The 20647-nt window shown below is 48.7% G+C and overlaps 1 protein-coding gene across 2 annotated transcripts in view; it reads left to right on the forward strand.

Moving 5' to 3' along the window:
- SLIT3 (slit guidance ligand 3) overlaps positions 1-20647 on the forward strand; it is a 576436-nt gene that overhangs the window by 86072 nt on the left and 469717 nt on the right. For both annotated transcript variants that reach the window (XM_069483860.1, XM_069483859.1), the window contains exon 4: positions 10281-10352. In XM_069483860.1, the coding sequence (XP_069339961.1) occupies positions 10281-10352 (72 nt within the window). The remainder of the gene's footprint in view (positions 1-10280; positions 10353-20647) is intronic.

Here is a 20647-nt window from a genome sequence, read left to right on the forward strand (position 1 = left end):
CATTTTCATCTGTTCCTCAGTAATTCTGCTAGGTAGGTGAAATAGATACTCACTCATTCATTCAACTAACCAACCAGCAAATATTTATTGAACACCTACTAGTAGCTGAGTTGCAGTGAACAAACAGACAAAAATCCCTCTTCTAATGGCACTGAGCATTTGAATGGATATTCTAGTAGGTACTGTTACGCCCATTTTTCACACAAAGAACCCAAGACATTGTGAGGTTAAATCCCAAGGCCACGCAGCTCATTGAGAGCTGGACTTAGAATCCAAATACCCTTCCAGCTCCCAGAATGAGGAGGATAGAGTGGGTGGTCTTAGGAACCATCTCATCCAACCCACCGATTCTGTTGATGGGGGAAACCAAGGCTCAGGTGCCGTGGTGTATTTGGGGCACATCTAGGGTTATACAGCACAGCTTCGCTAAGCCCCAGTCCTGTGCTCTGTCCAAGAGCTCTTGGACCCTGTGGGGGCTGATAATTCACAGGCTCTGTCATTTTGTCACCATCCCTCAGCTGCCTGATGACCACCCCCTGTACCCAGCGTGGACTTCACGGGCCATATTGGTAATGGCTATCGGCACTTCCCTGGGCTCCCCAGCCCCTCTCCCTCTGCCACAGTTGCTGGGGAAACACCCCAGCCTTGGCTGAATTCAACCTTCTGTCATTTGCACCCTCTCGCCCAGGGAACTTGAATGTGGCTGAAGAAAAACACGTTTCTGTGGACAAATCTCACTTGCAACTCATGGCCACTACCCTCAGGTGGACACGTGCTCCCTCCCGGCAAGCCTCCAGCCTTGCCTAGACAATGGTTTCTCACCACCTTTTCTCGGTCATCAAACACCTCCTCCCCCAGCGTGGTCTCCCTGATAATCTGGCCTCCTTTCTCACTCAGGAGACGCAAGTACTTGGAGGAGAAAGGAGAGCTTCCGTAGACTTCCACCAGCACTCTGCTGCCTGCCGGCCCCCTGCCTTCCTGCGGTTGCCCAGGTGACCTGCCTTGGGCCCTGCCGAAGGCGATCGCCGTCCCTGTGCCCTATTCAGGGGGCTCACCCTAAAAATCCACCCCCACCCCAGTCCCCTGAATCATCGGTTTACCCTCTCTTCTGGATCATTCTCATCAGCATATAATCATGTCATGATTTCCTCCATGTAAAAAAATAAAAACAGTAAAATCTCCCTTGACCCCATGTTCTCTCCTATTAACCCATTTTTTTTGTCTCCCTTTATTGCAAAACATCTCAACATCACTGTTTTTCCGTATTTTCTCCTCCTCCTCTTTCTTGAACCACGCCAGTTAATAGTTCATGCCGTCTCTGGAACAAGCGGCTCTTTCCAGGGTCACCAGTGAGCTCTGTGTTGCTGAATCCAATGTTACCCTCGTTTTTCTCTACCTCTCAGCTGCACTTGACAACCCAGTTCCTCCCTCCCTGCCTCCTCCTTTGGAACCCTTTCTTCTCTTGGCCTCGGTAACTCCACTTCTTGTTTCTCTTGTTTCTCCTCCCACCGCACGAGGGCTGTTTGCTCCTTGCTCTGGTCTCTGATGGAGAGTGTACCCCAGGACTCAGTCCATGCTCCTCTTGCCTTCTTTGTCTTCTCCCATGGTAACCACATCCAGGTTTATGGCTTTGTGTACCACCTACCTCACTCTATCTTGGTCTTGTCCCTGACCCCCAGATTTGTATATCTCATTGTCTATTGGGCATCTGTACTTGGCTATCTGTGGGCATATCAAATTTAACATATCCAAATCTCTTCCCTGTTCCCCCAACCCTGCTCTACCCATGGTCTTCCCCCATCTCAGATGACAGCAGTGCCAGAGATTTAGGTGCACAGGCCAAACCCTCTGCCTCCTCCTTGATGCCCCTCTCTCCCATACCTCACCTCCAGTCTGTCAGCCAATCCTTATTTCCAGAGTTTGACTGCTTCTTAAGACCTCTGTGGCTACAACCCTAATAGCAGAGTAGAGAGCATTCCCAGAGAAGGGAACAGCATGTGCAAAAGCCCCGAGCCAGGGAAAGCTGCAAGACTGCAGTATCTCAGAAGGGAACCTGATTCTTGAATGTGGGGAGCTGCCTGCCCTGTGGCTCCCACTGTGATGTGGAGTGAAGAGGTCACTATGAAGATCTGAGCTTTGGTCATTGCCAAGTGGTCTGACTCCTTGGAATGGATCTGGCCAGCTCCGAAGCTATAAATGACTGTTAAGTTGTCTGTGCATTATGTCTGCCGTGTGTGTGTGTGTGTGTGTGTGTGTGTGCTTTCTCCCACCCTAGTCATGTTTTCCTGGAGTCTGAATCCTCCATGTACTAATATAGTTCACGTACAATCTCCTGGGGGAGCCCCAGAGATCCAAGCTCTTGACTTTAGTCCTAGATCATGCGGCTTCTTGGCTACAGCATTCCGGGTTCCCCTGCATTATTTTAGGCAACTATGACTTAGACCTGTAGGTTAGCTAATCGGGAACCAGAGGACACTCAGAGCCATTTGACTCATTCTCTGCAGAGCCAGTTGTTTTCCACTGCAGCTGCACAGACAGGACGCCTGTCCTTCTTTCTCTCTCCCGCCCCCAACTGTCCTTCCTCCCGAAATCAAGGTCTTCTGGATGCACGGGTGCTTAGGCTTACGGCAGCAGCTGGGGCAGGGGTCAGAGCAAGGCAGGCTCTGGCCATTGATGTGCCTTGCATTTCCCTAACAGCCATGTAATTGGAGGAAAATTAGTCCAATGTGAGGTGCAGAAAAGGTCAAAAGGGCTTGTTTGGAGGGCTTTGTGCTTGCTTTCTTTTTGCGCTGGGGTCCTGAGCTTGAGCTCAGTAAGGTGGGATCCTGGGCACACCCCAGAGGTCTCCAGAACTGTGCATTTGAGCAGTGGTCTCCTGGGGCCCTCAGAGCCTTATTCTGAAATGAGAGGGGCAGGGCCAGCAAGTAGACCTTGGACAGTAAGGCCAAGGTGATACAGGGTCAGTTTCCTAGTCTGTTTGACTCTGTTTTTCCAGCTATAAAATGGGCAGATATTCGTTGTTTCTGTCCTCCCTTCTGGGATTACTGGGCGGCCTCCTGGCCAACCCACCACCAAAAAGTTAAGGACGCAGGATGGCAAATCACAGATTTTGGTGTCTGAGAGACTGTCGTTCAAGCCGCATCGGCTGTGTGACTTTGGGTAAGCTACATACCCTCATAACCTCACTCTGCTTCGGTTTCCTTTTCCAAAATAATGACCTTAGCAATGTCTACTTCAAGAGTTGCTTTAAGGATAGAGCGAGATAATGCAGGTAAAAGACCCGGCACGGTGCTAGCACATGGTAAGTGCCCTATGTTTACAGACAAAAAGGAAGGAAGGAAAAAGGACAAAGCGATCATTGCCACTTCGATGCTGAAGGCGTGTTGCTGGTTAGCCTAGTCCTCACCAAATAGCCAGGTATTCCTAGAGACCTCCGAGCTTGCCTTGCAGTTAGGTTTGTGCCAAGTGACTAGCGCTGGCCAGTCGTGTGAGAACAGAAATGGCACAAGTCACTGCTGGCTGAAGGGAGTTTAAAAGCTGGTCCTCCCTCCCTTCTTAAGCCACATGTTCTCTGTGGTGTCACACGTGACGGGATGAGCCCCTTATATGAATGTGGAGTTAAGTGTTTATTGCGTCAGCCCAGTGAGATTTTGGAGTTCGTTTGTTACTGCCTTGCTGACCGATACAGTCATCTACAAAGGAGAAATAAATCTCTGTATCTCTGAGCTCTGGAGACATCCAGGGATGAGGATGATGATAATAACAGTAGCTGCAACTGCTCCCATTTATCGAGCCCTCGAGAAACACTGCAAAGCCCTTGGCAGGTGTTAAACCTTTCAGCTTTCTCCGGTATCCCATGAGGTACATGTTTGGCTATTACATAATAATTGTGTTCCTAAAATAATCTTTAAGTTATTTTTAAAAAGGTTCTTGTAAACAACTTCAATGAGGAGAAAACTGCTCAGAGACAAGAATTTTTAGACTATGACCATGAAGTTATTTCTCCTACAGAAATGTCAAAAATAGAGATTTTTAATTGCTATTAGGACTTTTGGAAGTTATATAAACTAACTAATTTTCAAAACGGGCGTAAGCCAGCCTAAATGTGGCGGAGCAAATACTGAATACCAAGGAAGACAAATCTCAGGTCAACTTGCTTCTAAACTATAGAAATAAATCCTGAGTTGATCCATAATTGCTGTTAAAAGGAAGCCCCATTGTATCTCAGTAAAGCCGGCTATCCCCTCCCCATGACAAAGAAAGCCTCAAAGGCAAAGAACAGTGGTCACTCAACTAACGTGGCCATGGGTGTTGAGGCTATAGGCCATTAGGTTTTCTTGCCACACATGTGGGGGCCTTTCCTGATCCTGACAGTGGGATAGACCAACAGCCATCACAAACAGTTCCTTACCAAATCGATCAGGTGACATCCAATGTGCCGTATGAAGCCTGGCGTAGCAGAACAGAGCCTGACTTGGTTTTGTTTGGCAGGTGAGGAAACCAAGCACATGTGAGGCCATCAGTGGCTACAGCAAATAACTGGTGGAAACAGCTCCAAATCAGGGTTCTCTGCTCTTCTGACTCTCCAGAGTTCAAGTTCTCGGCCCCTGATTGGTAGTGACATCTGTACATCCTCATGGGTGGTGATGATGCCACCTCTGAGCTGAGGTTCGAGGCCTTTGCAGCTTGGTTCTGCCCTTGCCCTGGAGCCTGCCGCTGTCCTGGGGCTCGCTGGCCTGGAGCGGCAGCTCGTGGGAAGCCTTGCCCGTCTCCCTCTCTCCTTTGGGGTGGCGTGCAGCGTCTATCCTGGGTAACAAAGCCACTTTGGCCCTTGTTGCTTGGACTCCTGGGTGTTTCTGAAAGGACCAGTAGACAGAGACAGAATCCAAGAACTGCCTGGGAAGGGGAACCCGTTGAGTCCATTACTAAAGCGAGCCATCCTGGGGACCTTCAGGGGTTAGCACACTTGGGCTCTCTCCCTCCCTCAGGCCTGAGCAGGCAGCCGGACAGTCCGTACCTCCCCGAGGAGAGGAGGGGAAGTGCCGTGCTGCAGCCATGCCCAGGCCGGAGGCCCCCACCCCTGTTCCTTCCCTAGTGAGGGGAAGCAGTGAGCCCACCCCCTTTTGCCTTGCTCATCAGTGAGGCAGAGAAGTCTAGAAGCTGAGTCTTTAAGAAGTTTCTGGAGGATGAAGACAGACTCAGGCAGGCAGGCCCTGTAGGAGTCCTGTGCACCCCTGAACAGGACAGCTTCCTTCCCCAGGAAGGCTGTTGGTTCATCAGGCTCCCCTAGTTGGCCATTCCTACCTTTCCATGTATTCATGAAATTCAGCAGGCCCCCTGGAAGGTCCCTTGTGTGCCTGGTGCTGTGTTGGCTGCTGTTGGGACACAAAGGACACGTTGGCTGTATTTCCCGCTCTTAAGGACCTTCAGAACTTAATGGGAAGATGAGACCCACACATGAGGTTAAGATAGTTTTTAACAAAGTGCAAAATGAATGTTACCATTATACGTAGCAGTTAAGAGCACAGGTTTAGCATCAGCCTTCTGGGTTCAAGTCCTATCACCAGCCATCGGGTCAGCTTTGACTTTGGGCAAGCTCCTAACCTTCTTAGGCCTCTGTTTCCTTATTACAGGGATACTAAGAGTATTGGCCTCCAAGTGTTTCCATGGGGATTAAATATTACATGTAAAGTGCTTAGTACAATGCCTGACTCATGGTTTCAGTAATATCACTATTGTAAGAACATACTTGAGTTACAGAAATCCTGAATCCAAACACACCACCTTCTGCATGGTGTTCCTCCCTTCTCTGTTCGTTTCCTTGGTGATTGGTAATTTTGACAGATGTTACCCAAGCTGGAGCCCAGGGAGCCGCTTTTAATACCTCCACTCCTGTGACTCCCTCAGTCCTCACATACATTTGGTCATCAACCCAACGATTGTAACTCACTTCTATCATCTACACTTCAGACCACTGTCATCCTTGATCACGTCTTCCCATAGCCACGTGGATTACTCAGGCACCCTCTTAACTGGTTTCCAGTGTCATCCTCTTCCCAACCAGATTTACTGCTACTTGAGAGAACTTTCTAAAATCCAAACCAGATGATCACTCCTTGCCCAAGCCCTGTCTTTGGCTCTCGCTGACTCTAAGTGGAAAGCCAAGCCCAAATCCCTTATTATGACCTACAAGGTCCCTCACATTGTGACCTCTGCCTAGTGGTGCACCTTCATTGCTGTGTTCTCAAGTCCCCTCCGTGTTCCAGCAGTGCAAGCCTGCCTCCCAAGTGCCCTGCGCAGGAATGCACATGCTGCTAAGTCCAGAACTCTCTGTCTCTGTCTTCTGAAGAGTCACACATCCTTCAGAACTAAACTCCAAGTTGCTTTCTTTGGGAAGCCTTGTTTTAACCAGGACTGGGTTAGCTGCCCCTGCACTGTGCTGCCATAACACTCTGCTTATAGGATCATGGTGCCATTTTTTGTCTTCATGTCTGTCTCCTCCCCTAGCATGTGACATTCTGGATGGATGGGTCAGTGGTGATTAGATGGATGGATGGATGGATGGTTGGCTCAATGGGTGGATGTGTGGATAGATAAAGAGATGAATTCTATAGACAAAGTGGCAAAAACTTCTAGTTTTGTATCTCACACCCAGGCTGCATCAAGGAAGGCCTTCAGTGGTTCCAAAAAGACCAGGGTCTGTTTCTGGGAGCCTCACAGTTCGGGCTGAAGAGCAGTAGGACTGTGCAACTCACCAGCCAGTGGGATTTTGACCTTTATGCTCCTCACTGTTCCAGCAGGAAAGCTGAGAAGGAGTTTTGATCTCAGAGAGGGCCTTATCGCATCATTGACCTGGCCCATGTCCCCTTTGCTGACTTCCTCAGTTCTGTCCTCATACAGGTCCCATCCCGTCCTGCTCTCCGTTCAGGAGTCATGGCTGTACTTCCAGCTTGAACGATGGCAGGAGATTCCCCCCTCTGGGGCCAGAGTAACAGCTGCAGATGGCACGAGTGCACCATGGCCAGCAGCCACCAACTGCAGCCCCGCACTCACCTGTGCCTCAGTCAGGAGGACAGCACAACTCACTCTGTTCATTTCCCCGTTCTGGGGCTGCTTCCATGGCAGCCACGTGGGAAGTACTCCTGGCGCAGCCTGGAGCCTTCATTGGCTTTTTGAGGAAGACCCTTTGAGCCAGGCTGTTCCCAAAGTAAACATGAACAAATCCTGGAATGACCTAGAAACACAGTATCTGGCTCCTTCTGATACGAAGAACCAGCAGGCGACCCACCCAAGCTGAAGCTGGAAAGGCCCCCAGGGTTTTGGAAGCAGAGCCCAGCCCGACAGCTCCGGGATCCTCGCTCAGGGTTTACGAAGCGGCGGGCACAGCACAAATTGGCTAAATTTGGTTGCATTTTTATTTTTGTCCAGCCACAAATACCGGCAAAGAACTGAAAACGATTCCTTCCCTTCCAGGAGCCTCGGAGCCAAGCTGGTTTTATTTTTAGCTTCGACTCTGGTTTAGGGCTTTTAACACAGTAGACACCCTACTCACTGCCGGCAGTGGCGGCCGGATTTTAGGATTTTCGCCTAGACTGCAGCGTCAGTCGTCTGGATATAACTTTTACCAGGCTTTGTACAGCTGTGACAATAGGGGGTGGTCCCAGACAGGCCCACATAGAGACCCAGTTCTTGCATTGGGAACCTCCAAGAGAGTCCTCTTCAGGGAGGGCGTGGTGCCGGGGCGGGTCATTGTCTAGGCTGGGGTGAAGGAGGGAATCCTCGATGAAGAGAAACAGGAAAAATAAAGAAAGAGAAAGGGGAAGGGGAACCTGTCACTTACTGAAAGGCTTCAAGTAACATGGTGGTTCAGAACCAGAGCCCTAGAGAGTCACACTGACTGGGTCCAAATCCTGCCACTCCCACTTCCTAATGCTGTGGCCTTGGTGGTGTGACCTCCCTAGACTTCAGACTCCTTATCTTCGAGATGGGATTAATAATAATCTGCCTGGAGCCACCCCTGTGTGGTTGGGATCCTGCTGGTGTAGCATGTGGCTGGGTGTTTGACATGCAAATAGGACCCCATTAGTGTCATCTGTGTGACTATTACTGTGCTTTTCATGCAGCGCTAAACACTTGCGCATACACTGTGGCATTCAAGACTCCCTGTAGCCCAAAGAAGTAGGGTTATTTTGCAGATGGAAGGCTCGGGCTCAGAGGGCTAGTAACTTGTCTGAGATCCCGCATTGAGAACGTGGCCAATCCCAAAGTCATAACGCCACACCGTCTCCCTCTCCGGGGCCAGGGTGTCCACCTGTTATTGCTGACTGTAATCAACTGCTTGAAACTGGGAACTAGATTCGGCCTCATTCTCCTCTTCCCTGAGCCCCCCCCCCACATTTTCCACTTTAGTGTCAGGTACACATGGAGTAGACACCAGCAATGTCAGAAGAACAGGAGTCCAATACCCAGGGACAGAAAGTGGAGCGGTGGTTGCCGGGGCTGGGAGAGTGCAGAGGGACGGGCTGTTGTTTAATGGGTACTAAGTTTCAGTTTTGCAGGGTTAGAAAGTTCTGGAGATCAGTTGCTCAGCAATGTGAATAGACTCAACACTACCGAACTAACTTACCATTGTTAAGATGATGAATTTTACCACAATTTTAAAACATTAAAAAAAAAATAAACTGATGTAGGAGTTGGCCCACCATAGAGGAGCTTAATTTGTCCAAATCCCAGCCTTTCCTCCTGACTCTTTGTCATCAGGAGTCTGCAGCAGCATTCTGACCCTCCCCTGCCCACCCGCGGCGTGACCCGCTGTGGCCGAGTGCCCCACTTTCTGACACTGGGCTTGTTACGTGGTGTCTTAAATGCTCCTCTCTTGCATCCTGTCTGATCTCCCTGTAGTCCCCTATTCCTCTTGAGTGTTTGCCCAAGACCTAGGATGAAAGTGGGGAAATAGGAGCAAAATCCCCAACAGGGAACCATGTCTGCTTGGTGGCAGGGTTGGGGGAGGGTTGGGCTTTGGGGCCAGAAGCTGGGGAGAAACTCACTTGTTCTTTTCCTCAGTTTGCTTAGCTTTCAAATGGGGATTCCATAGTTACCCCACGTAATGGGACATACTTGCTTTACTCTAGATGGAAAAATTCATCCAGGCAATGAACTACTCTGGCTCTCAAAGATTCTGGGCGCTGTGAGGCGTCTGTTTTAACCTTGGCTGGGGTGGTTTCCCTTTTCCCAGACTAGGCTGTGTCAAGTAGCTAGGACAGAGGGCCATGGGACTAGCATGCACAAGGGCTCCCAAAAATGTAGCCTTCATGGAGATCACAGCAGTGGCTCAGTGGCCCTTGAAGACACGATGGCCTTTTGTCCTGTGGGCGTGTAGAGAGACTCCGATTGGCTCTGTTGCCACCATCCGACGTGAACCATCTCTACTGGGCCAAGTTTTGCCTCAGTCTACACCTGATGCTCAGACTTTGGTCCCTGACCCAGGGCCGATTTCTCTATCAGGCACAGTGGGGACAGTGCCGAGGGCCACGATACTGGTAGGGGACCATGAAAATGTTTTAATTTGTTTTAAAGTTAAAGACAAAAATGAACTTTTAGGTTGAAATACATATTATATAATATTACTATATTTGTTTTTATAACGACACAGTTGTAAAATATAATATTTAAAAATATTTTATGGAGAAAGCAACCCACAAAGACAAAAGTGCCAAGGACCCACTAAAGTCACACTGTAGCCCTGCTCTGGTCCAAAGAGCCAGGAGGCTGGGATTCCATTTGGTCCCTCAACCCATGATGACCTGCCGCGCCCTCTCCTCTGTTCCTATAGCAACTGCCATCTGCTCCCACCACCACCAATTTCACATCTGAAATGTCTTCTCTGATATTTTATTTGTATTTCTGGAGTCTATTTCACCTGCCAGTTCCATCACTTGGTAAGAGCTACCTAGAGCTCATGGTGAGGACAGTTCAAAAGTCTTGTCTGGGGTCCTGGGAAAGCATGTTGGGATTGATTAGCGATGTTCCTCTAAGACTCAAGCTGGGGGAATGGCACTGCAGCGCACACGTGTGTTTGGCTTGTGCCTGACTTTTGCCTCGCATTCCCGACGTGACTATGAGCTCCGCCATGATGGAATGTGCCTTACATGTGTTGAACATCCCATAGTGAAAGATCTAGAGTCCCCTAATACCTGTTGATTGATTGAAGTGGCGTCTGAATACATGTGATGCGATTTAATGTCCTCTTGACATCCTTTCCTTCTCTTTTCTCTCTTTAGGCGCCTGAACAAGAATAAGCTCCAAGTCCTCCCGGAATTGCTTTTCCACAGCAACCCGAAGCTCGCCCGACTGTGAGTAGAGTTCACTTGCGTTCTCTGCCTCGTGCCCTGCCTGGCTTTGGGGACGTGGCGAATGCGGTTGCCTTAGCGTGTGGAGCCCTGTGCCGTGTGGGGCTTGGCCCTCAGGCCCTGGCGTGGAGCGGGTTGGACGTGGGGTCCGCCCCACCCCTTGCACACCTCCAGGCCTGCTATCTGACTCCTCCCCCCGGGGACCAGCGGTGTAAGTGGCCAGGGAGGACTGGTGACTTGTGGTAGTGGATCCTGCCCTTGCAGGCAGGGAGGAAACTGCGGTTTAACCTGGGTCTGAGCTTGCTTCAGGGAAATTCCCTGAGGGCATGTGAGATGAGCGTGTTCACGCCAGCGGTCTCGGAGGACATGGGTTTGGACTAAACATGCCAGCCTCGCCACCCTGCTGGCCGGAGCAGCTCCTGCCGTGTTCCCGCTTCCCGCCACTGCCAGGCCAGAAACCCCGGGTCTGGAGGTCTATGATTTTGTGGGAAAGGGAAGAAACACCTTGAATTTTGCTTTATTTTCTACGACGGTCTAGAGTATAACGAGGGGGGAAGTTGGAGATATCTCTGCACATTTATTCAGTATCAGAGTTTGGAAGCCCAGGAGTTGAAGATGCTGTCAGGGTAGAGACTGGATCCGCGTATGGTGGGCATCGGGCAAGTCCGTGTTACTGACAGTGAACCTGAAATCCTGCTGGCAGTTACTTGTGTAGATCATGGGTGAACTGGGTGGCCCAAGGCTCGACTCTGTGAATGGAGTGACACAGTGTCTGACAGCTCAGCAGTCAGGCGGCGAGATTTACAGCCTGGCCGAGAGCTCTAACATTACTGGGGAGGGAGGATCCAATGCTGTGGCCACTCTCATTCCCAATGTCTACTCATACAGGCCAACGCTGCATATAGGCTCTGGGATAAATCGGGAAATATGAAACACGTGTCAGTGCATGCACTTAAGAATGAGTTCTGAATTAGGAATATCTATTTATATGTGTCAATACACACAGCCACACGCACACATAAGATGAGATACATAAATTTATTTTAAAGGAGCACTTCATTAGAACAAGAGGAGGCAAGGGTTGGCTGGTGCTCAGTGGTACGGTGGTCTTGCTTGCCTTCTCTGGGAAACACACGTACTTTGTCAGGGTCTCCTCTTGCTGTGCACCCCACTTCTCTGGCTCAGTCCACCTTGCTGACTTTGCTGAAGGTAGGAAAGGCCATGCTCCCTTTCTAGTCTTCTAATCTCGATCCACCTGGATGGATTGGACGGAAGTGCGGCTCAGCAGTCTGGGGGGCCCGCAGAGCTGGATAAGCAATGCCAAAAACCACCCTAGTTTTCAACTTCCCCTGCCCTGTATAGATAGCTCTTCCCTCAAATGCTCACCTAATAGCCAGCTCTCCACCCAGCAGTGCATTTGTCGTGCCTTTTCAGCCTGTTCTTAACTAAGTACTACAGCACAGTGTATTCTATCCATCTGGAATCTCAGCATCAGTTTCCAGGCAAAGGGAACCTGCCTGCCAGGCGGGGTGGCTTGTGTGGGTGGGGTCTGAGTTTTCCGGCTACGGGATGTCAGCAGGCTGGTTCTTGCTCAGGAAGCCTCCACGTGACCGTCAGGCGATGCCCACTTTGTGCAGGACTGGTCTTGATGCAGGCGGAGGAGGAATTTCAGGTGGAGATAACAGGTCTCTGAGATCCTGGGGCCAGGCATGGAAGCCCCTCAGTTATGTTCTACCTGCCACTTTCTAACTGAGAGAGCTTGGGAGAGTCACTTTCCCTTCTATGCCTAAATAACATCACCAATAAAGGGAGACGCCCACTCCTTTCTGTCTACCTCGCAGAGGAGCTGTAAGTATCCAATGAGATCATGGTGGTGTGTACGTTTTCTAGGACTTACAGTGCTGTGTAAGTTCCAACATAACTGTTGTGACTCTCACACTTTCCTTCTTTACAACCTGAGTTTCTGATCTCCTTTCTCCAGGAGGCATGAAGAGACCAGGTCACTAGGAGTTGCAAGGAGCTTTGAGATCAGTTACATTGAGCTTCAAGCCAGAGGGCTGCAGCAGGGAAGGCAGGGATGACATTCAAGTCATTTTGCTATCCGTCCCCCTCCGGGTCACCGGCTGGGCACAGAGTCTAGGACTCGTAGGCACTCAGTCAGTGATGGTTGAATGGGGAGATGAATAAGTGAATGAGATAAGCCTAAGGATATAACCAGCGCTCTCAGGGAGCCTCGATTCTTTCATCCACCATTCATTCATTTATTCAGTCATTCATTCATTCACTTGCTCTTTCAGTGGCCTCCTCCCCGGGTGTCTGCTGCAGCCCAGCCTCCGTGCTGGGTGTGGAGCTGCAGACGTGAAGGATGCCCCGTTCTCCACGTGCCCCCTTATGACACACTCTGAGTGGCTGCCAAAAAGCTGAGAGCTAAATATATATACACAATTTTTATTGAAGCAGCTATATTAAACCAGGTTTAGGCTATAATCAGCAATCCCTTTTTTCTCTCCGGGCTTGATCTTTGATTTTCCTTAATGACCCTCTTGTGTCTTTGTCTTATTTTGTCAGCCACTCCAGAGCCTTTTTGGAAATAAGCAGGGTACAAATTAGAAATCAATAAATGTGCAATCATGAGCGTGTACACACACGCCGCTGGCTGTGTTTTAAAAGAGTACTGCATCTCAGTAGACCCCGCGAGCCGTTTCTCACACTAAATGTGGAGTCTGTGTGGCTGATGACTCCGTGGTATATGCCGTGTGGAATAAACAGCCACTCCGGACTCTACTTTTCTTGTTATTAGTCTTATAGGCAGAAACTGCCTAATATTCAGTGTTTATCCAGAGAATACCTTTGGGAGAATCTATGTTCATGTAATAAAAGGATTTTGATAAGTATTAGAAAGGGAAATAGTATGTATTGAGAACCTATGCTATGATATTATAATAACGCTATTAACTAGCAAGTGGCAGAAATGTGACTAAAGTTAGTAAAGAGGAAATATATCTGTTCATGTTACTGAGAAGTCCAGTGGTAGTTAGGCTTCAGGAACAGCTGGATCCAGGGGTTCAGTGGTGTCATTAGGACTTCACCTCACTACCTCCAGTCCTTGGAACAGTGGATGTGTTGTCAAGCTAGAGCGGAAGAGTCGTGGCATGCTAATTCAGCAATTCTGGTGAAGAGCGACTTTGTCAGACAGTTTTGCAGAAAGGAACTGAGGGTAGACACTGATTACTTAGCTTGGTCACATGCCCACGTCCAAGCGAATCACTGTTGCTAATCAGACATCCTCTGATGATTCAAGTCGGAGTCTTGTGTTCATCCCACTTGTTTGGGGAATGGGTTCCCCACAGGAAAGGGTGAATTCTGTTATTAAAAGACAGAAGGGATGCAAAATGTGAAAACAACAAATGTCTGCAACTTTATTGAGCATCTACTCTACACATTTCCCCGTGCTTTAATGGAGAACTTTGGGTTCTCACAGTAACACTGTAAGATAAAAGCATTAGCAAGTACGTTGCATGCCAGGTGCTGTTCTGAGCACTTGGCGTCTGCTAACTCATTTGATTCTAACAACCTCACGGGACAGGTACTGTGGTTAGCACTGTTCTGTAGTCCTAAAAAAGGTTAAGGAACCTGAGCAATATCATACAACTACCTAGTGATGGAGCCAGGATTCAAATTTGAGTAACCTGACCCCAGAGGCTGTGTTTGTTTCTACTATAATGAGTTTCCTGCCTAAGCCTCAAGCAGAGCTCCCATTTTACAGATGAGGAAGCTAAAGCTCAGAGAGTTCAGATTACGTGTCCATATGTCCCATATATCTAAGAAGCAGCACTGCACTGGGCGCTTTGCCTCCACACTCAGATATGACCTTCACACCAGCCCTGCGAAGGGAATCCTTCTCGAGCTTAGAAGGCTTATCTAACTTACTGCAGCTGCGTAACCAGGACACAGTGGAACTGGGACTCAGTGCATGTCTGTGTCTCTGCAGAGTCCCCACGTTTCCTGCCACTCCACACTGCCACGCTGACTACTGTGGAGAGCTGCAGTGCTAGAAAGGATTGATGATGCACCTGTCCGGGCTTCTCTCAGGCCCTTGCTGGGTACCCGCCCCCCAGAGCCAGCACCATCTGACGCGTGTGCAGTAGTGGTGTATCTGTCTCCTTATTCTGTTCTCCAGGACATAGAGCATGAGCCATAGACTCCTAGAGCTTGGACGTGCTCTGAGCTTTAGGTAACATCACTGTGGTCTGCAAAGCACCCAGCAAGGTCTCTTCCCTGCCTGGGGCACTCAGTAAATATTAGCGCCCTGCCATGCTGATGCGGATCATAAAGTCGTCAAGGGGCAGGGCCTGGCCTCCTACTCTTTCTAGGCTCCGTTCAGTGCCAGGACCCAGAGCTGAGGTTGGGAGGAGGCCAGGTGAGGTGAAAGTGCTAAGGGGCTACCGACTATGTGCCCTGAGACCTTGGGCAGGTTACTCAACCTCACCAGGTCTCAGGTTCTTCATCAGTAAAATAGACGATAATAGAACCTACCTGTCTGTGTTGTTGGAGGATAAATGGAAGTCAGCTAGGCACAGCAATTAGTGTTAAATACAGCACACAGTCGGTGCTCTGTGGAAGATGGCGATGGTTAACTCTAGTTAGCCAACTGCGGGGAGTGGGGCATATGTGGGAGCTTTGGGCTCCGTATACGAACATTTCAGCACCTAGGGAAGAGCCCAGGCTCCAGAATAGATGAGGGTTTAAGGAGCACTTGGTTGGACTGAGAAGTCCTGGGTCCTCATGCTGGCTCCATCACCCATAAGCTGTGTGACCCTAGGCATGCTGCTTGGCCTCTCTGGGCTTCATTTGGAAAGGACAGGATGGAGTTCTCCTTTTTGCATCTCCTTCTAGCTTTTTCTTCCACCTACCCATGAAAGAGGCAGTGCAGGATTTTTGGTTATTTAAAGGCTGAGTGGTGAATGTTGCCAGAAATTCCTTAGAAGGAGCATAAGGCAAGGTGCAAACAGTGATTAAAAACCCTCTGCATTTTACTGGATCAGGGAGCTTTGCAGGAGCAGAGGAACACACGGCTGACAACTATTTTTTTAAGAGTCTGACTCTGCCCTCTGAGGATGAGCAGACCACAGGCTCCTCTGGCCCACCTGTCCTGGATTCAGGCCGGGGGGTTCTGTGCAACATTCGGCAGCGGCTGCACAAGCAGTTATACTTGCAGCCAGACGGAAGGGTCCAGTTCTCCATTCAGTTCTTCAAGGTATTTGACAGTTTTAAAAAACAAATGCCACTGGGGCTAAGCCTGCTGTTGCTCAGTTGGGGCAGTGGAGTTGCAGGAGACTTGGGAAATTAATCCCCAGGCAGCTGAAAACGACTTGAAATGTGGCCAACCAACCTCGCCCCCAGACACTGGGGCTGCTATCGCGGTGGAACAGCTCCCTACCGGAGAGTTAAGGGCTGTCAGACTGCGGCACCCAGGGAACCTGCTTCTCACGGACAAGCCTTCCTCCCATCTCGCGCTGCTGCTGGTTCGGACTCGCTCTTCGTGTTTACCGTGTTCTCCTTTTATCGCAGGTGTCAGGTGTACGTGCTCCAGGCCCAGGCAGACTGGGAGCTGCATTCAGAAATGATCTCGTGTCGCTTTGAGGCAGCCACTGTTAGGGCAGTAACAGGAACTTCAGAGCCGTGCCGACCTGGGTTCGAATCCCACTCCCTGGTGACCCTGGGCAAGTGACTGCAACTTTCTCAGTCTCACGTTGGGTAGCTATACCAAGGATATATACCAAGCATATATACCAAGGATATACTAAGGTTAACAATCACAGTTTCTGTATTAGTTTGCCAGGACTGCTGTAACAAAACCACAGACTGTGAGTGGCTTAAACTTCAGATATTTATTTTCTCACAGTTCTGGAGGCCAGCAGTCCCAGATCCAGGTGCTGGCCCGACTGCTTTCTTCTGAGCCCTCTCTCCTTCGCTTGCAGGTGGCTGCCTTCCCTGCCATCCCCTCACGTGGTCGTCCCTCTGTGCAAGTGCCCCTGGTGTCTTTCTCTTCTTTTGAGGACACCAGTCGTATTGGATTAGGGCTCCACCGTAGTGGCCTCGTGTTAACTTCATCACCCCTTTAAAGACCTGTCTCCAAATACGGTTACATTTTGAGGGATGGGGGGTTGGGGCTTCAGCATCTGACTTTCGGGGGGACGCAATTCAGCCTTTATCGATTCGCGAGTGCGTGTTGCATATTTACTATGGGCCGGTGCTCTGGGAAGTACTTGACATATATTCTCTCACTTGATCTCAGATTTAGGAGGCAGATACGATATTATCCCCATTTTAGAAATTAAAAAACAAAGGTCTAAAGATTTAAATGGCTTGCCCATGGCCCCAGCCAGAGCCAGCGTTTGGCAAATCAGAGTTCGAACCCAAGCTTGCCTGACTCCAGAGCCCATGTTCCTAATTGCGAGTTCTATACTGTAGGTATGGGTAGTTAGTAACTAGTTCAAATACCAGGCGCCTAGTAGGCACTCAGCGAGTGCTAGTTCCTTCATCTCTTTGATGCTCTAAATGAGCCCAGGCTTGTTGAACGGCTGGAGCCCTGTGCCTCTAGGAAGTACTTTCTGCCGCACGTAGGTCCCTTTGCAGCCACCTTGCTCTTCCGATTCTGCACTAAACTTTAAAACATAACTGCATGCAATATGTGTCTCTATAAAGCTATGCACTGATGTGAAACAGTGCTATAAAAGTGAAAAACCCGTGGAGAAAACAAAAACCATACTACCCAATTTTCCAGTGGAGTTGTTATCTGATGTGGTGAAATGATAATAGCACAATGGGAAAGCCAAGCCCATCGGGTCGCGGGGACTTCGGAGACTGCCCCTGGCCGGGCTGGATCCCAGGACCTGCCCCTCTTCCGTGCCGGCCCGGCTCTCAGAGGCTGTGAGACCAGTCTCACAGTCACAGATATGGGGTCACTCTTTTTAGGAACATAGGCACCCAAAACTCGTGGAAAACATCCCTGCAAACCAAGTCTCCATTTCCTCTCTTTCCTTTGCATGCTGCAGTGAGGCCAGCTTCTGTTTACTTTCTGGCTGGCTTTGTCAGCTCCAAGGTTCCTCATGTGTTTGAAGACAGGTTTGGCATTTTTTTTTTTTTGAGACAGCTCTTTTGCCCTGGCTAGAGTGTTGTGGCGTCAGCCTAGCTCACAGCAACCTCAAACTCCTGGGCTTAAGCAATCCTTCTGCCTCAGCCTCCCGAGTAGCTGGGACAACAGGCATGCGCCACCATGCCCGGCTAATTTTTTCTCTATATAGTTTTAGTTGTCCAGCTAATTTCTTTCTATTTTTAGTAGAGACGGGATCTCGCTCTTGCTCAGGCTGGTCTCGAACCCCTGAACTCAAACAATCCACCCGCCTCGGCCTCCCAAGTGCTAGGATTATAGGCATGAGACACTGCGCCCGGCCTAGGTTTGCCTTTAATCTGCATGTGGACAGATACTGGATTATGGGGGAGCTGCCATGTCACTCCTGGCTGCTATTTTCTTTTGTTTTCTTAAGTGTGACGTGTCCTCTCTCTCCAGTCCCTCAAGCCAGAGCCAGGGGAGGAGGCTGGGAAGGTCTCTTCCCTCCTCAGCCGCCGGCATCCTCAGTGGATGCGTCCAGCTGAGCACGGAAGCCTGTGGACTATCCATAGAGTTGGGTACAAGCCTAATATTTTGAATTGTCTTATACGTTCTCACATCATAGAATTTTTGAGCTGGGAATAAAAGTTATCTAGGCCAGCACTTCTCGAACTTCATTGTGTATCTGAACGCCTGGGGCTCTTGTTAAGATGTGGATTCTGATTCCGCAGGTCTGGAGTGCGACCATAGAACCTGTTTCTAACAAACTCCCAGGTGACGCTGCTGTTCTAGGACCATGCTTTGCAGAGCAAGGATCTAGGCTACAGTAGTTCACTTGGTTCTCAAACACACCGTATGGGAAAAAAATCACTTGAGATGATGGTTAAAATGCTGCTTCCCAGGCCATGCACCTAGGAAGTCTGGTTCATTAGATCTGGAAGGGACCGAGGGATTTGACTTTGTAAACAGGCACCCTAGGTGGTTTTGGTGTATGTCACACATCGTGCATACTTTAAGAAACACTCATCTACAATAGCCCCTGTTATTTTATAGATTTGGAAGGATAGAAAGACTCAAACATCTGTTGAGAATCTACTATGTGCTAGGCACCTTATACCAATGCAACCTCCTTCAGTTCTCCCAAGAATCCTGCAAGGAAGGTATTATTAATATCATGCCCACTAAACAGATGATAAAACTGAGGCTTGTGGAGTTTAACTCACCAGCAATAAACTCAGGTCTTTCTGATCCCCAACTCTGTGGGGTTTTTTCCTACCTTATCATATACTTCCTATGCTGAAACACACCTGGGGTGGGGAGAAAGAAATCGCAGAAGGTTTCATGGTTTAGTATTTTGAACTTATGTGCTCATATGAACATATATGAGCATGTGTCCCTATCTGAGATCTAGGATATTAAGACTTGCAACATTAAAAGAGAAAAATTTATAGACTTAAATACATGTTAGCAAGTAGACCTTTCTGAATTCCCTACAATTTGTCAAAAGTGGAGTCGGGTTTTATATTTTTAATCTCGTTAGCCTTTGAGGCCAGCAGGAGAGTTTTCTAAAGAGATCAGGCAAATACTCGTACTGAGAACATTCTGCCAGCTTGGAAATTGTTTTTAAAATTTTCTTTTTTTTTTTAAGAAGGAAAGAAAAGCAAGTTGTGACTTTACAATGCTTTGGAATTACAGAATATGCTTGTAATTTTTACAATTCTGCACAGACTTCTTTGCCACATCTGGTTGATATTACTGGCAGGAATATATGGGGGAATAAACCACGGGTTGGAATGTGAAACATCCCACAAAATGAGTTTCTTATAGGTTGCTGCATAAAATGTTTGAGTCTCCTTCTCTTTGGAGGGGTGGCTTAAGCGATTGCATGGATTTAGTACTTTCTTTGGTTTGAAGGTAAAGGTTTTTGCTGGTTTACTTGGTGAGGCTTCCAAGATGGTTTTCTGAAGACTTTTGCATCATTCTAGAGTCGTGCTGTGTATCAGGGTGAGAAGAGCCACGATCCAGGGGAATCAAACCCACCTTTGGTGAACAGCACTGGACTAGTGGTGATAATGGTAAAACCCAGGGACCAACTGAATCACTGCAAACAAAAAAAATGTAGGGAGAAAGAGTCATATGTGTAAGAGCTTCAGAAAACCTCCTGAATCTGGCTCTGGTGGTGCATCGAATAGCTGATGGCAAGACAAGCTCACCTCCTCACATTTACAAGTGAGAGCCTTTGTACATTGATGCATTCTCTTTGCTGTATTTGAAAATAGTTAGGAAAGTGGAAAAATAGAACACCCAGCTGATACTGGGAACCCAGTTAATTGCCTGTTGGTGACATTTCTGCCCAAGTCCTGGGATGAGAACTGTGTGAGCAGGGCAACTAAAGCATTGTTGGACATCTACAATATGTCACTCCAACGTGCTGGTTGTTGGGATGCTGAGTATAAAACCCAGAAATGTCTAATCTGAGCCCAGAGGGTGTGAGTGTGGGCTTCTTGCCACCTGGCTCTTTCTCAGACTTCCCTGGCTAGGACCCACCTGCGGACTTGGAAGCTTGACAACTGAGTCCTTTCTGCATGGTACCAGCCCTGTTCTCAGCATCCTGTGGTGCGGTGGGGTCAGCAAGCCTGGGCAGGGTTTTGTGGCCATCACCAAGGGTGCTCAAATAAAGAGTGTGCTTTTTGTTAAGAATGAGAACCAGAGGCCAGCCTTCACCCACACCGTGGGATCCCCATTCTCCTTATCTGGAGTTAGAAACTGTCCCGGGAGTTAAACATCAGGGAAAATACCACATTGTGCATAGAAAAATAGCAGCCTTTTGAGGTGGGCAGACCTCAAACACACATTCTTCAATTATCTGAATGATGCAAATGTACCCACATCTAATAATCTTGAAATATTTGTTCTTGAACCACACTCGGCATCAACAGAAACATTTCTAAAGAGCCTAATCATCTCTCATTTTCAACCAAAATTTGGGCATCTCTCCAGGGGACAAAGAGAATTTTAAATTGATGCCCCAAATTCTAGCATAATTTCAAATCACAAAACACATCTGTAACTTTTGTCTGTCTTCTGGCTTTCCTATGGGCTCAGTACCCTGGATTTGAACATTCGCTTCCATTTGTAAGGTCTGCAGTCTGTTTGCAAAGTCCTGGAGGTTGAGGCCTATAAA

Source organism: Eulemur rufifrons, chromosome 10 (genome assembly GCF_041146395.1).
Source record: "Eulemur rufifrons isolate Redbay chromosome 10, OSU_ERuf_1, whole genome shotgun sequence".
Classification (NCBI taxonomy): domain Eukaryota; kingdom Metazoa; phylum Chordata; class Mammalia; order Primates; family Lemuridae; genus Eulemur; species Eulemur rufifrons.